This window comes from Halictus rubicundus, unplaced genomic scaffold, assembly GCF_050948215.1.
Source record: "Halictus rubicundus isolate RS-2024b unplaced genomic scaffold, iyHalRubi1_principal scaffold1231, whole genome shotgun sequence".
Classification (NCBI taxonomy): domain Eukaryota; kingdom Metazoa; phylum Arthropoda; class Insecta; order Hymenoptera; family Halictidae; genus Halictus; species Halictus rubicundus.
The window spans coordinates 1-15480 of record NW_027489772.1 but is presented as its reverse complement, the minus strand read 5'-3'; the positions used below and the strand labels follow the sequence as shown (position 1 = coordinate 15480).

The 15480-nt window shown below is 41.7% G+C and overlaps 1 protein-coding gene across 1 annotated transcript; it reads right to left on the bottom strand.

The window, feature by feature from the left end:
- Positions 1–253: 253 nt before the first annotated feature.
- On the bottom strand, positions 254–4057 carry LOC143365016 (uncharacterized). Its single transcript, XM_076805016.1, has one exon. It carries the CDS (start codon positions 4055–4057, stop codon positions 254–256), a length of 3804 nt encoding a protein of 1267 aa, XP_076661131.1.
- Between the last annotated feature and the right edge of the window lie 11423 nt (positions 4058–15480).

The window sequence follows — 15480 nt, the reverse complement described above, 5'->3', positions numbered from 1 at the left end:
TAATATATTAAATAAGACGAATAAAATATGAAAAAACGCAATCGAACGTAATTATAGGATTAAGCGCTAAACGAGTAAACGATTAATATAATACGAGTAAATGCAAAAGAAAAATAAATGATGAAACGCATAAAATCCTACCGCTAATATAACTACATAAAATGAAGATTTACGTAATTATATACGAACGAATGATAACGCAAAGAATAAAGGAAGAAACGAGTAAAATTAACGCAATTGTTCATGAAATTATTCAATTGGTATCGGAAGCAATCGGAAGGGGGGCAAGCTGCTTCACATTTCGTTTATATACACCATTACTGGTTTTGACTGTGACAGCACGTATGATGTTGTCGGCGCCGGGATGGATCTCCAAGATTCTTCCAAGATTCCACTGGAGTGGAGGCAGGTGATCGTCCTTCAGGATGACAACCGTGCCTTCCTGGATGTCGTGGGATCCCTTCATCCACTTGGTCCGGGTTTGTAGTTGGTGGATGTATTCCTTGGACCACCTGGCCCAGAAGTCCTGCTTAACCTTTTGTATGTGCTGCCAATTTGACAGCCGATTGCTCGGACTTGCGGTGAAGTCAGCTTCAGGCACACTCGTTATCGCAGTACCAATAAGGAAATGGGCAGGAGTCAATGCTGCGGGGTCGTTTGGATCGGAAGAAAGAGGAGTCAATGGTCGGGAATTTAGGATTCCCTCGATTTCGGTTACGAACGTGGCAAATTGCTCATACGTGAAAAGCTGATCACCGACAACACGCCTTAAATGATGTTTGAACGACTTTACAGCTGCTTCCCAGAGTCCACCGAAGTGAGGAGACAAGGCAGGCATAAAATGCCATGAAATCTTTTTGTCAGAGACAAATCGATTGACCCTCTCATCCTCTCGTAGAACTCTGTGAAGTTCGTTCAATTCGTTGTTGGCACCTACGAAATTAGTGCCATTGTCCGAATAAATGTTACTACAAATGCCCCTCCTCGCGATGAATCTTTTCAAGGCTGCTAAAAAGGCGTCCGTAGTTAGATCGCCCACCACTTCTAAATGGACTGCCTTGGTGGAAAAACAGATAAATACGGCAACGTAAACCTTAACGCGCGTCCGATTTCGATGACGACGTTCTTTGATATAAAACGGTCCGCAAAAGTCTGTTCCAACGTTTGAAAATGGTCTGGATTCGGTAATGCGCGTGGTGGGTAAATTACCCATTAGGTAATTTGTCGTTGGTGGGCTGAATCGAAAGCATTTGATACAATTCCGGATGATTTTTCGGGTAGTGTTCTTACCATCGATTGGCCAGTATTTTTGTCGAACGTTGTATAGGGTAGAAGTCAATCCAGAATAACAATTTCGAATGTGAATATCGCGGATTATCAAATCGGTTATGTGATGGCTCTTTGGCAAAAGTATTGGATGTTTTGTGTTGTATTCTAGATCAGAATATTGCAGTCGACCACCTACGCGAAGTATCCCTTGTTCATCGATGAACGGGTTTAGAGATAATAGTTTGCTCTTAGGATTCAAACCGGCCTTTGATTTAAGAGCTGCGATCTCCTCGGAAAACGCGTTTGTCTGAGTTGACTTAATTATGATTTCGTTGGCGCGTTCTAATTCTTGAATGGAAATGGATCCAGTTTTGCGATTTGTCGGACGAAATCGTAAACAATATGAAATAATTCGGCGTAGACGGTCTATGCATGAATACCGTAATAACAAATCGAATGGTTGCGCACTGGTGACTGTAAAGCATTGTATATTACGCATTTCAGGCGTTTCTGGAGGAGGCTCAAAGCAAGATGCTGGCCATAGCGATTCGTCAGTAGCGAGCCAATCTGGTCCGTTGCACCAGATTTTGCTATTTATCAAAATCCTGGGAGTTGTGCCGCGTGATAACAAATCCGCAGGATTGTCTGAAGACCGAATATGTCGCCATGCGAGTATGTTTGTTTTAGTCTGAATTTCCACAACCCGGTTGGCCACAAAGGTTTTTAATATGTTAGGCGGTTTATGCAACCAATGTAGAACTATGGTAGAGTCTGTCCACAAAATCGTCTCGTGAATTTTGTGGTTCAGACACCTCGTGATTGAATCGTATAGTGACGAAAGGAGGACAGCCCCGCAAAGCTCCAGACGAGCTAAACTGATGGTTTTTAAGGGTGCAACGCGTGATTTTGCACAAAGAAGTCGTACCCTTATATTCCCCGATACGTCAAGGGACCGAATATATATGCAAGCCCCGTACGCCCGCTCGCTTGCATCGCAGAAGCCATGCAGCTCTAATCGTTTGACTGAGGGTTGAGAGACATGTCGCTCAAACTTTAAACCTTCCAAGAGGCTGAGCTCTTCTTGATAATTTGACCATTCAGTCTGGAGGCTCATGGGCAACGATTCGTCCCAATCGACCTTCAATTGCCATAACCGTTGCATTAATATCTTTGCAACGACTGTGACTGGACCGAGTAAACCTAACGGGTCAAAAATCTTCGCGATCGTTGAAAGAATCGTCCGTTTCGTATATGTATGTCGTGGCGTAACGTGAACTTGATAATTTATTGAATCGTCCTTCGGATCCCATGCAATACCTAACGTTTTTACTGTGGTGTCGCCGAAGAATTTTGGATGAATGTCTTCTTCGGAAAGTCCGGATAAGAGGTTTGGGTCGTTTGATACCCACTGCCGAATGTTTAAACCTCCTCGTTTTAATACTAGAATAATGTCGTTACGTAGTCGTAGCGTCTCGTCATAGTTATCTGTGCCGGTTAAAAGATCGTCTACGTATATGTCCTTGGAAATAACCTCGCAAGCCCTTGGGAAATGTATGAATTCCTCAGATGCCAATTGTTGTAAACATCTGATGGCTAAATATGGTGCAGAGGTTAAACCGAATGTTATTGTGTTGAGTTCGAATGTAGTAATTTCGTTTTTGTTATTTCTCCAGATAATCCTTTGAAATTGACGATCTTCAGGACGTACGAGAAATTGGCGATACATTTTTTCTATGTCACCTGATATAACATAGGTGTGCATCCGAAAGCGATTCAATAAAGTAAAAATGTCGTCCTGTATGGTCGGTCCTGTATGTAGCGAGTCATTTAAAGAAATCCCGGTTGTGGATTTAGCCGAACCATCGAATACAACTCGACATTTTGTGGTCGAGCTGGTGGGTTTGATGACGGCGTGATGAGGCAAATAATACCCGTGTGTGTCTTGGTCATTTTTTACCTGTGTCATGTGACCTAAATCAATATATTCGTCCATGATTCGATTATACTCGGTCCTGAGTTGCGAGTCGCGAGTAAGTTTACGTTCCAAAGACAAAAAGCGATTTAGAGCATGCGTACGGGATTCGCCGATTAGCTGCTTCTTCTCATTGAACGGAAGCGCTACTATATATCGTCCAGATTTCAATCGTCTGACTGTCCGTTTGAAATGGGACTCGCATTCATTTTCTGAAGGTGAAAAATATGAGTTATGCGGTCCCTCTTCAACCTCCCAAAATTTTTTCATATCAAATTCCACATTTGTTAATAAGGTTTTGTGTGTTTCGCGAATTGATGAAACCGGTGCACTCCCCCCGATGATCCATCCGAATTGTGTCTTTTGCAGTATCAGATCGGACTGTTGTTTAGAACCAATCTCGATCTGACCTATGCTAAGACACGCCAAAGTTGTTCCGGTACCGATTAACATGTCTACATGTGACGGCCGATGAAAATGAGGATCAGCAAGTTGTATATTTGATGGGATGTGCAATTGCGATTTATTAATTTGACGATCGGGTAACTGACTGGAAATATGTGGAATAATGAAAAAATTGAGAGTGCGATTGAATCCGTTAATGCGCGATTTGACCTTTATTCGTAGCGTTTTGTTCGTTACCGTTTTTAGCTCATTCAACACCTCGATGTTCACACTTCGTTCCTGACTGATTATATTTAATTTTTTGGCAAAAGCCTCTGTAATGAAATTCGCATTTGAACACGTGTCGAGTAACGTACGACACTCGAGAGGCCGATTGTTACAGTCGAAAGCGTGTACAATTGCGGTGGTCATGAGATCATGCGTAGAACCGTCTGTCAATAAGGAAGTGTATGGGAGCTTGTGTGAAACATCGAGATGCTGAGAAAGTCAAGAACTGCACCCGGGTTTCGGGCTGTCGGCACGTTCTTCTCTTTTTTGAAACTGTGGTCTCGAATCTTTGTGCAATCTGGTGTTGTGTGGTAAATTGCAAACTCTACATTTACTAGCATTGCACTGTTCAGCCGTGTGTCCTGGAGCTAAACAATTGAGGCAATGCTTCGCGTTTTTTACTGCTTCTATCCGTTTGTCGACATTCATTTTATCGAAGTGTTTACACTGAAATGTCTTATGATTTCCCTTTTCACAGATTGCACAAGTCGATAGCCGTGTTGTGATTGTCGCGAAGGTCTGTCGTCGATTAAATTTAGGGGACGATGGCGGAGAATATCGGGTTCGAGTTCCCTGATTTTGATGTACCCGATTAGCTGTCTGAAGCCTTGTTACGGGTCTGCTGGGAACATTTCCTTTCGGAGACTGAGGCACCGGTTCGTCCTCTCTCGATTGATGCGATGCGATATGTAGATATTTAAAAACGTCTAGTAATTTTGGCATTTCTGTGTCTGAAAGAGTATGTTCCCAGTTTTTGCGCGTGTCCCTTCCCATACGGGTTATTAAAATACTGATGAGGAGGTCATTCGCGATATCCTCCCAAGTCCGTCCTAACGCTTGAAGGGATCTGATGTGCAGTTGCATATAGTTTACCAAATCTCGGATTGCTTCCGACGAATCGTTTGACATGCTTGGGGTATCCCTCAATAAAGCCGCGTGTCGCAAAACTAATGCGCGTTTGTTATCATAAATCTCCACTAAATGATTCCACGCGATTTCGTAATTCTCGTCGCAAATAGTGAAAGCGCTGATCGCGGTTTCAGCCTTGTCTGTTAATGAGAGTTTTAAGTAATTTAATTTTTGAATGTTACTCAGTCCGGACTGAGAATGGATCATCGTCAAGAAAGCATCCTTGAAGGTGATCCATTTCTCCATTCGGCCATTGAATTTTGGTAAATCTATTTTTGGTAATTTTACATTCATCTGTGCGGCCTTCGGATATGTTTGACTTTCGTTTGTATTTTCATTATTCGATTGTTTGTCCGGAATGACTTTGAATAAAGCTTGAACTTCTAACGCGGCCGAAAGAACGTCGTCATATTGGTCGATTATTTCCTCGCGCTGTGTTTCTATTTTATCGTAGTCATTTGTCAGGAGAGCTAATTCATCCTGGTTCTGGTTAAATTTATCAAATAATGTACGTAGGCGAATGATTTTTTCATTGAGCTTTAGTTGCTCTCGTGTGGTATTTTGAAATTTCTTTACATAGTTGCTCAGTGATGTCATCTGAGCCTTGAAGTAACAACTTTTTTGGGAAATCGTGCGTATTAATTGCCTTTCGGTCTGCTCCTTTTCCGAATTTGCAGATGCCATTGTTCAAAACCGAATTCGGGATCAGGAAAATCGAGTAAATAGAAGGAAGGAAATTGGTAATTCAACAAACGAGTCTACCTTTGGCTGAATTAGTCTTCGTAGTCGTCAACGGCCGAATAGGTGCAGGAGACGTCTGGATCCGCAGTATACTGGAGGTTCCGCTTCCTGGTTGTTTTTCCTGGATGTGGTTTTCGGGTGTAGTAGCCAACACCAAACCTTTGGTTGATGTATTCGTCTCTGGTCCGTATGCTGCCAAAGACGTCTGGTCCCAAGGTGTGTTTGCAGCTTCCCGTAGAACCGATTTTTTTGCACTTGTCACAGTATGAAGCACGTGACTTAATGTCTTTTAAGTTCTTCACTAGTACCGCACTCCGAAATAGTCACTGGATCCGGCTCGAAGGACCAAAATGTTTTTTCGTGTATAAAAAATGTCTTTATTTTCAAAACTTAACACTTAACAATATGTTGCCTGCTGAATTAACGTTGGGCAACTATTTTACAGAGCCAGTGATCTGGAGCGGTACAATATTTGAGTATTTTTAAATGGGTTTCGAGACAATTCTCCGAATGATGAGATTGTTCTCTCCGAATGGTGAGATTGTTGTCTCCGAATGATGAGACAGTTCTGACTGTTCGCGAATTGAGACTGTTCTCAGAGTGTTTAGCAGTTCTCTCCGAGTAGTGAGATGGTTCTCTCCGAATGGTGAGATTATTGTCTCCGAATGATGAGACAGTTCTGACTGTTCGCGAATTGAGACTGTTCTCAGAGTGTTTAGCAGTTCTCTCCGAGTAGTGAGATGGTTCTGATTTTCTGTCCCGGGGTCCGTTCGCTGGTCACCTCGGTGGTGTCAAGAAAAGTTCCTAATTTGGGGGTAAAGTCTTTCCTATTCGCTGGTTGACTTGAGGGAGAAGAATCTTCCGGGATAGCCCTCACCGGTGGAGGAGGAAGTCTCCACCCACAAGTCAAACCAGGAAAATTGCTGTAACGAATAACAGGACCCCGGAACAGCCCGAGTAAATAGCCTAAGTGGCTCGCGAACGAATTTATGACCCCTTAGCTTGGGTCCGGTGACGAAGGCTAAGGACGCGCGTACATGTGGCTCAAGAGGGGTTGCGCTCTTAGCCTGGTCGACGCTCGTGCGGGCTATAAGGCCCGCTTTGTCCGAATCCGGGACCTCCGGTACATTGCGGGTGGTACGCGGAGCGAGGGTTTCCCGGATTGACTTTATGGCCACTTTCCAATGCCATCAGCTAAAAAACCCTCGAGTGGCGCATGGCCACTCGAGCATTAGCATTCTTCTAATTTTCGAAGGACGGCTTGAAATCGGAGAAGGGCTTTATTTATGGCTTTCAGCTTTCTTACTTGTAGCTGTTGCCTCGCGACGATTTACTATATGCTGAAAAACTCGGTGGGAACGAACAATTATCGTATATTCTCGTATATTCTTCTATATTCGAGTAATATTATGGTATATTCTGGTATATTCAAGTATATTCTGGTATATTCTGGTATATTCTAGTATATTCAGGTATATTCTCGTATATTCTTCTATATTCTAGTAATATTATGATATATTCTGGTATATTCTGGTACATTCTGCTATATTCTAGTATATTCAGGTATATTCTCGTATATTCTTCTATATTCTAGTAATATTATGATATATTCTGGTATATTCTGGTACATTCTGCTATATTCTAGTATATTCAGGTATATTCTCGTATATTCTTCTATATTCTAGTAATATTATGGTATATTCTGGTATATTCTGGTACATTCTGCTATATTCTAGTATATTCAGGTATATTCTCGTATATTCTTCTATATTCTAGTAATATTATGGTATATTCTGTTATATTCTTCTATATATATATATCTTTATTTGTTCCCCTTAGGGTTACAATCCTATAACCAACTCTACAAATTTCTTAACACTAGCCTAAAACTACCGCACGCAAGAGAGAAAGAGAGAGTGTAATTCGCAACGTCCCCTTACAATTACTTAAAACTAAAATAAAAACGCATACATTATCTCTTAAAAACACAAAACAAAACGCAACGGTCGCATAGAATATAAAATATACACAGACCATAACTATATATAAAAGTATACCCTCCCTAGTACAATTTCTTAAACCATAGAAATAAAATAGAAATTCCGTATAACCATAATACGGAGCAACAAATAAAGTAAAATAAAATAAAATAAAATAAAATAAAATAAAATAAAACAAAGTAGAATAAAAAATAAAATAAAATAATAAAAATAAAAATAAAAATACAGATAAAAATAAAATAAAATAAAATAAAATAAAACAAAACATAACACTACAGTTGACCTAAATCCTGCGGTCTAAGCTCTCATTATTAAAAGTTAATAACTAAAGCAGAGAAACACGTAAATAAAACCATACATTCACGCTTTCACACTCTCAAGCATTCTCTCACACTCCTTCAATCAGGCACCTCTCCTCTCCTCCATCCTCCTCTACCTCCCCTATGGACTTCCTTTCCTTTTTCCGCTTTTCTATCCATTCACATCTTTCCCTCTCCCATCTTTATTCTCCACTCTTCCACCCTCCTCATCCATTCCTCCCCTCCCCCATCATCATCCAGCACCTCCCCCATCTTCTCCTGCCATCCTCTTTCCTCCTCCACCCGCATACATTCCTCCCATACATGTTCCCAGCTCTCATCCCTCCAACCACACACTCTGCATTTCCTTTTCTCTTCTTCCATCCAATATTTCCCCCCCCTCATCTCACTTCCTAATCTAAACCTAGCTACCCTCTGCCACCTACTCTCCCCCCACCCTTTCATCAAATATCCCGGCACCCCCTCTCCCTTCACCATTCCATACCATCTGTTATACCTAGAAGCACTCAACTTCTCTCTTCTTTCCCCTCTCTGCCTTTCTTTCTCTCTCTTCACTAACTCTTCACTCAATCTCTCCCCCCCACTTTCTATCATCCTTTCCACCTCCTCCACTCCCCATCCCCTCCCTCGGAAGAAATCCCTTCTTTCCTTCTCCCATCCATCCACCTCTCCACCCCTCCTATCTCTCTCCCGCACCTCCTCCCAACACACCCTAGCTAATTCCCCTCCTCTTCCCTCCCCTAGCCTTTTCTCAAAACCCCACGCCCTCAACCCCGCCCTGCCCCTCAACAGCTCCCTTTGCACCTCCTCCCTCACCATGTATCCCGGCGTACATCTCTCCACCCCCAGCACCCACCTTAAAAATCTCTCTTGAACCCTCTCCAACCCTTCCCTCTCCTTCCAACCCCATATTTCCACTCCATAGCTCAAAACCGGCCATACCAACCTGTCAAACATCCAAATTCTTCTTCCCCAGTCTTTCCCAAACCTCCTCTTCCCTATTCCCCACACTTGACCCATTATCGCCGCACCCCTTCTCACCCTCTCCGCCACCTGCCCTTCTTGCCCTCCATCCCTCTTAATTACGTACCCTAAATATCTATACTGTCCCACCTCCTCCACAATCCTGCCCTTCCACCTCCACGTCGCCTTCTTCCATCTTCCCCCTCCCCTCCTGCACCTCATCACCTTAGACTTCTCAGCATTCAACACCAACCTCTTCTCCTCCAAATATCTCTCCAACACCCTCATCATCCCTTTCATCCCCATTTCATCCTCCGCCAGCATCGCAATATCGTCTGCGTAAGCCAGTGTGTACACTTTCCTCCCCCCCACCCTTACCCCTCCCCATCCCCCTCTTTCCAAGACCTCATCTACATCCGCCAGCAATAGTGTGAACAGGAGCGGGCTCAACGGACACCCCTGTCTCACCCCTCTTGCCGTCCAGAACTTTTCCCCTTCCTCCTCCCCCACCCTAACCCTACCCCTCGTCTCCCCCAGCACCTCCCCACACCTCCTCACCAACCCCTCTCTCACCCCCCTTCCCCTCATCGCCTCTAACAACACCTCCCTGTCCACCGAGTCAAATGCCGCCTTCAAATCTATAAAAAATATAACCAGCTTTTTCCCTTTCCCTCTCACTCTCCTGTTAATCAAATAGTTTAACACATATATGTTATCTATACACCCCAACCCCTTCCTAAAACCCACTTGACTCGGTGGCAACATACCTTTCTCCTCCACCTCCTTCCTCAACCTCTCTGTCAGCACTGCCGCATATACTTTATATGCCGTTTGAGTCAGTGTCACACCTCTGTAGTCCCCTACCTTTTTGCTCTCCCTTTTTTTGGCTACTGGCACCACCACCCCCTCCGTCCAGTCCTCCGGCCACCCTTCCCCCCTCCATACCCTCCTGCATATCCTCAGTAACCACTCCCCCACTTCCTCCCCACCATATTTCCACACCTCGTTGGGGATTCCATCACCTCCTGCCGCTTTCCCCGCTTTCAGATCTTTTAACACTTTACACACCTCTCCCCTTTCTATTTCCCCTTCCCCATCCCCCACCCTATCATTTACCCCTCCTTTTTTCACCCTCCATTCTACTCCTCCCAGTAAATCCCTAAAATACTCACCCCACTCCTCCATCTTTATTTTTTCATTTAAATGAGAACCTTTCTTCCTCTCCCTTTTTATTACCCTCCAAACCTGTCCCTCCGTCCTTATGGCTTCTATCTCCTTTTCCCATCTTTCCCTCTCTTTTTTCTTCTTCTCCTCACACATTTCCCTATATGCTCTTCTCTTCTCCTTAACCTCCTCCCCCTCCCCCCCCACCTTCTCCATCTCCTCAGCTCCTCCCTCACTTTCCTTTTTTCTTCCCTACATTCCTCATCCCACCAACCCTTCCTCTCCTCCCTTTTCTTTTTCTCCATTTTACCTAACACCTCTGTCACCCTCTCTCTCAGCTCCCTCCAGTCCTCCTCCACCCCCTTTCCTCCCTCCCCTTTCCTTCCGAATTTCTCCCTGAACTCCTTTCCTACCTCTTCCGTCCATATCCCTACCCCTCTCCTCTTCAACCTCCTACCTCTCCCCTCTCCCTCCTTTCTCCCCCCCTTCAGCCACACCGTCAGGGGCATGTGGTCTGAGTCTACCCTTTCCCCCACCTCCATCCTCTCTACCCCCTCCCTCGTGTCCTCATTCCCCAGTATATAGTCAATCACGGAGTTTCCCCTCTTCCCTACGAACGTCCATTCCCCCTCCTCATCACCCTTTACATTCCCATTCAATATACCCCACCCTCTCTCCTCCAAGTACCTACACAATCTCCTCCCCTCCGCGTTTACTTTCCCATCTTTAGATATCCTACTCCCCTTCCTATCCACCTCTTCGTCCTCCACCACTTCTCCCCCTTCTCCCCCTGTCCTCGCATTGAAATCTCCCCCTATGATGACTTTTACCTCTTTTTCCCTCTCCTCCATCCACTCCCCCAACGCCTCCAACTTATCCTGCATGTCCCCATTGACATACACCCCTACCACCCACCACCAGCCCTCCTCTGACCTTATTTTCACCGCCATCAGTCCCTCCCTCTCTCCTAGCTTCTCCCCCTCCATCTCTATCTCCTTCCTCACCCCTATTACCATTCCACCTCTCGCCCTCCCCATCCTTTCCTCTCTCCTTGCCCATTGTGTTTCCCACACATACCCCCTCGGCAACCTTCTTCTCACCTGCATCCACCCTTTCTCCTCTATCCACGTCTCCATCAATACTAAAACATCCCACTCTTCCAACCCCTTCCAGAACTCCTCATCCTTGTTCTTCATACCCGCTACATTCCAGAACACTACTTTCATACCCCTGATCCTCCCCTCCGCCTTTTCTCCCTCTCCCCTCCCTCCCCTTACCTCCCTTGCCCGTTTCCCTGCTCCTCTGCCCACTTCTCCTCCACTTCATCCCACCTTCTCATCCTCCCATTCACCCACATTTTCATGTAACCAACCTGCACATATTTTCCCTCTCCCCTCTCCTTTTCCGCTTCCCTCTCTATCTTCCATTTAGCCCTCCTCTCCTCCTCCGTCAGGTCATCATCTATCCTCTCCCTTTTCCCCCTCAACTTACTCCTCCCCACCATCACCTTCCTCTTTTGCTCCTTATCCGATAACCTTATCAGCACCATCCCCCTTCCGTCCTTCCCTGCCCCTCCTAGCTTTTTTATATCCTTTACACCCTCTTTCTTTAGTCCCATCTGCTCCCATAATTCTCCTACCTCCTCTTCTATGCTCTTTCCCTCCACCTTTATCCCCCTTACCACAACATTATTCCTTTTTTCCTCCCTCTCCTTCCTATCCTGCTTTATCTCCATCCTCCTTATCCTCCTTCTATTCTCTTCTAATATCTCATCTCCTAACCCACCCATCCTGTCCTTGCCTCCCTCCCCCCATCCTTCCTTCTCCACCTTCCCCATCCTTTCTTCCAGCCGCTCCATTCTTTCTCCCAACCTGTCCCTCACTTCCCTACTCTCCCTCCTTTCTATCTCCCACCTCTCTCTCTCCCTTTTCCTCTCCTCCTTATCTTCTCTCCTCTCCATCTCCCATCTCTCTCTCTCCCTTCTCCTTTCCTCCCTTTCCTCCCTTCTTACCTCCTCCCATTTCACACTCTCCTTTCTCCTCTCCTCCCTCTCCCTCTCCATCACTACCTTCATTTCCCTTACCTCTCTTATCAACTCCCCTATCATTCCCTCCCACTCTTCCTTTCCTCCTTCCCCTTTAACTTTTTCCCCCTTTCTGATACCCTCCTCCCTCTCCCCCGGAGACCTCCTTGTTTTCACACTTCTCCTAAATATCTTGTACACCCTTTTCTCCTCATTCTCACCCTCGTCGTCCCCCTCTACCCACTGCCCAAGCTCCTCTCTCCCTCTCTTCCCCCCTATACCCTCTACACTGCTCCCCTCACTCTCCCCTCCCATCCTTACCCATATCTCCTTCCCTATCTCTCCCTCCACTTTCTCTCCCCCCCATTTCCCTCCCCTTTCATCCTCCCCACTCATCATCACCTTCCCTTCTCTTTAAACTCCTTCAAGCTTCCCGCCTTATCCACTTCCTCACCTGCTCCTTCTCCCGCCAGAAAGCGCCACCCAACCTACTTTCACCGCGCCACCTGCCTTACTCTCCCGCTCTCACTTCTCTTCCTCCCGTTTCCTAACCTCTTTCCAACGCTTCTTTCCCTCCCAAATCCCTCTATACCTCCTCTATTCCTTCACCCTTTCTCTACACCTTCCCTCACCCCCTTCTCTCACCCCTCCACCACTTTCCCACTTCTCACACCCTCTCTCACACACTTTTCCGTCACAACTTTCCTTCTCTCACCTTACACACATCCACCTCTCACACACCCGGAAAAGGAAGCCGTTATATTCTTCTATATTCTAGTAATATTATGCTATCTTCTGGTATATTCTTCTATATTCTAGTAATATTATGGTATATTCTCGTATATTCTTCCATATTCGAGTAATATTATGGTATATTCTGGTATATTCAAGTATATTCTAGTAATATTATTTTATATTCTCCTATATTCTAGTAATATTATCGTATATTCTCGTATATTCTTCTATATTCGAGTAATATTATGGTATATTCTGGTATATTCAAGTATATTCTGGTATATTCTGCTGTATTCTAGTATATTCTGGTATACTCAGGTATATTCGGGAATATTCTTCTATATTCTAGTAATATTATGGTATATTCTGGTATATTCTTCTATATTCTAGTAATATTATGGTATATTCTGGTATATTCTTCTATATTCTAGTAATATTATGGTATATTCTGGTATATTCTTCTATATTCTAGTAATATTATCGTATATTCTCGTATATTCTTCTATATTCGAGTAATATTATGGTATATTCTGATATATTCAAGTATATTCTGGTATATTCTGGTATATTCTTCTATATTCTAGTAATACTATGGTATATTCTGGTATATTCTTCTATATTCTAGTAATATTATGGTATATTCTGGTATATTCCTTCTATATTCTACTAATATTATGGCATATTCTCGTATATTCTTCTATATTCGAGTAATATTATGGTATATTCTGGTATATTCTTCTATATTCTAGTAATATTCTAGTATATTCTGCTGTATTCTAGTAATATTATGGTATATTCTCGTATATTCTTCCATATTCGAGTAATATTATGATATATTCTGGTATATTCTGGTACATTCTGCTATATTCTAGTATATTCATGTATATTCTCGTATATTCTTCTATATTCTAGTAATATTATGGTATATTCTGGCATATTCTGCTATATTCTAGTATATTCAGGTATATTCTCGTATATTCTTGTATATTCTAGTAATATTATGGTATATTCTGGCACATTCAGCTATATTCTCGTATATTCTAGTATATTCAGCTATATTCTAGTATATTCTCGTATATTCACGTATATTCTTCTATATTCGAGTAATATTATGGTATATTCTGGTATATTCAAGTATATTCTGCTGTATTCTAGTATATTCAGGTATATTCAGGTATATTCGGGTATATTCTTCTATATTCTAGTAATATTATGGTATATTCTGGTATATTCTAGAATATTCTGGTATATTCTGCTATATTATAGTATATTCTGGTATATTCTCGTATATTCTTCTATATTGTAGTAATATTATGGTATATTCTGGTATATTCTTCATTATTCTAGTAATATTATGGTATATTCTGGTATATTCAAGTATATTCTGGTATATTCTGCTATATTCTAGTATATTCTGCTATATTCTAGTATATTCTGGTATATTCTCGTATATTCTTCTATATTGTAGTAATATTATGGTATATTCTGGTATATTCTTCATTATTCTAGTAATATTATGCTATATTCTGGTATATTCAAGTATATTCTGGTATATTCTGCTATATTCTAGTATATTCTAGTATATTCAGGCATATTCTCGTATATTCTTCTATATTTTAGTAATATTATGGTATATTCTGGTATATTCTTCTATATTCTAGTAATACTATGGTATATTCTGGTATATTCTTCTATATTCTAGTAATATTATGGTATATTCTGGTATATTCTTCTATATTCTACTAATATTATGGCATATTCTCGTATATTCTTCTATATTCGAGTAATATTATGGTATATTCTGGTATATTCTTCTATATTCTAGTAATATTCTAGTATATTCTGCTGTATTCTAGTAATATTATGGTATATTCTCGTATATTCTTCCATATTCGAGTAATATTATGATATATTCTGGTATATTCTGGTACATTTCTGCTATATTCTAGTATATTCATGTATATTTCTCGTATATTCTTCTATATTCTAGTAATATTATGGATATTCTGCATATTCTGCTATATTCTAGTATATTCAGGTATATTCTCGTATATTCTTGTATATTCTAGTAATATTATGGTATATTCTGGCACATTCAGCTATATTCTCGTATATTCTAGTATATTCAGCTATATTCTAGTATATTCTCGTATATTCACGTATATTCTTCTATATTCGAGTAATATTATGGTATATTCTGGTATATTCAAGTATATTCTGCTGTATTCTAGTATATTCAGGTATATTCAGGTATATTCGGGTATATTCTTCTATATTCTAGTAATATTATGGTATATTCTGGTATATTCTAGAATATTCTGGTATATTCTGCTATATTATAGTATATTCTGGTATATTCTCGTATATTCTTCTATATTGTAGTAATATTATGGTATATTCTGGTATATTCTTCATTATTCTAGTAATATTATGGTATATTCTGGTATATTCAAGTATATTCTGGTATATTCTGCTATATTCTAGTATATTCTGCTATATTCTAGTATATTCTGGTATATTCTCGTATATTCTTCTATATTGTAGTAATATTATGGTATATTCTGGTATATTCTTCATTATTCTAGTAATATTATGCTATATTCTGGTATATTCAAGTATATTCTGGTATATTCTGCTATATTCTAGTATATTCTAGTATATTCAGGCATATTCTCGTATATTCTTCTATATTTTAGTAATATTATATGGTAT

What these genes read in the sequence shown, in the direction of transcription:
- LOC143365016 (XM_076805016.1), bottom strand. Translation starts at nt 4,057, where the DNA reads ATGACCACCGCAATTGTACACGCTTTCGACTGTAACAATCGGCCTCTC.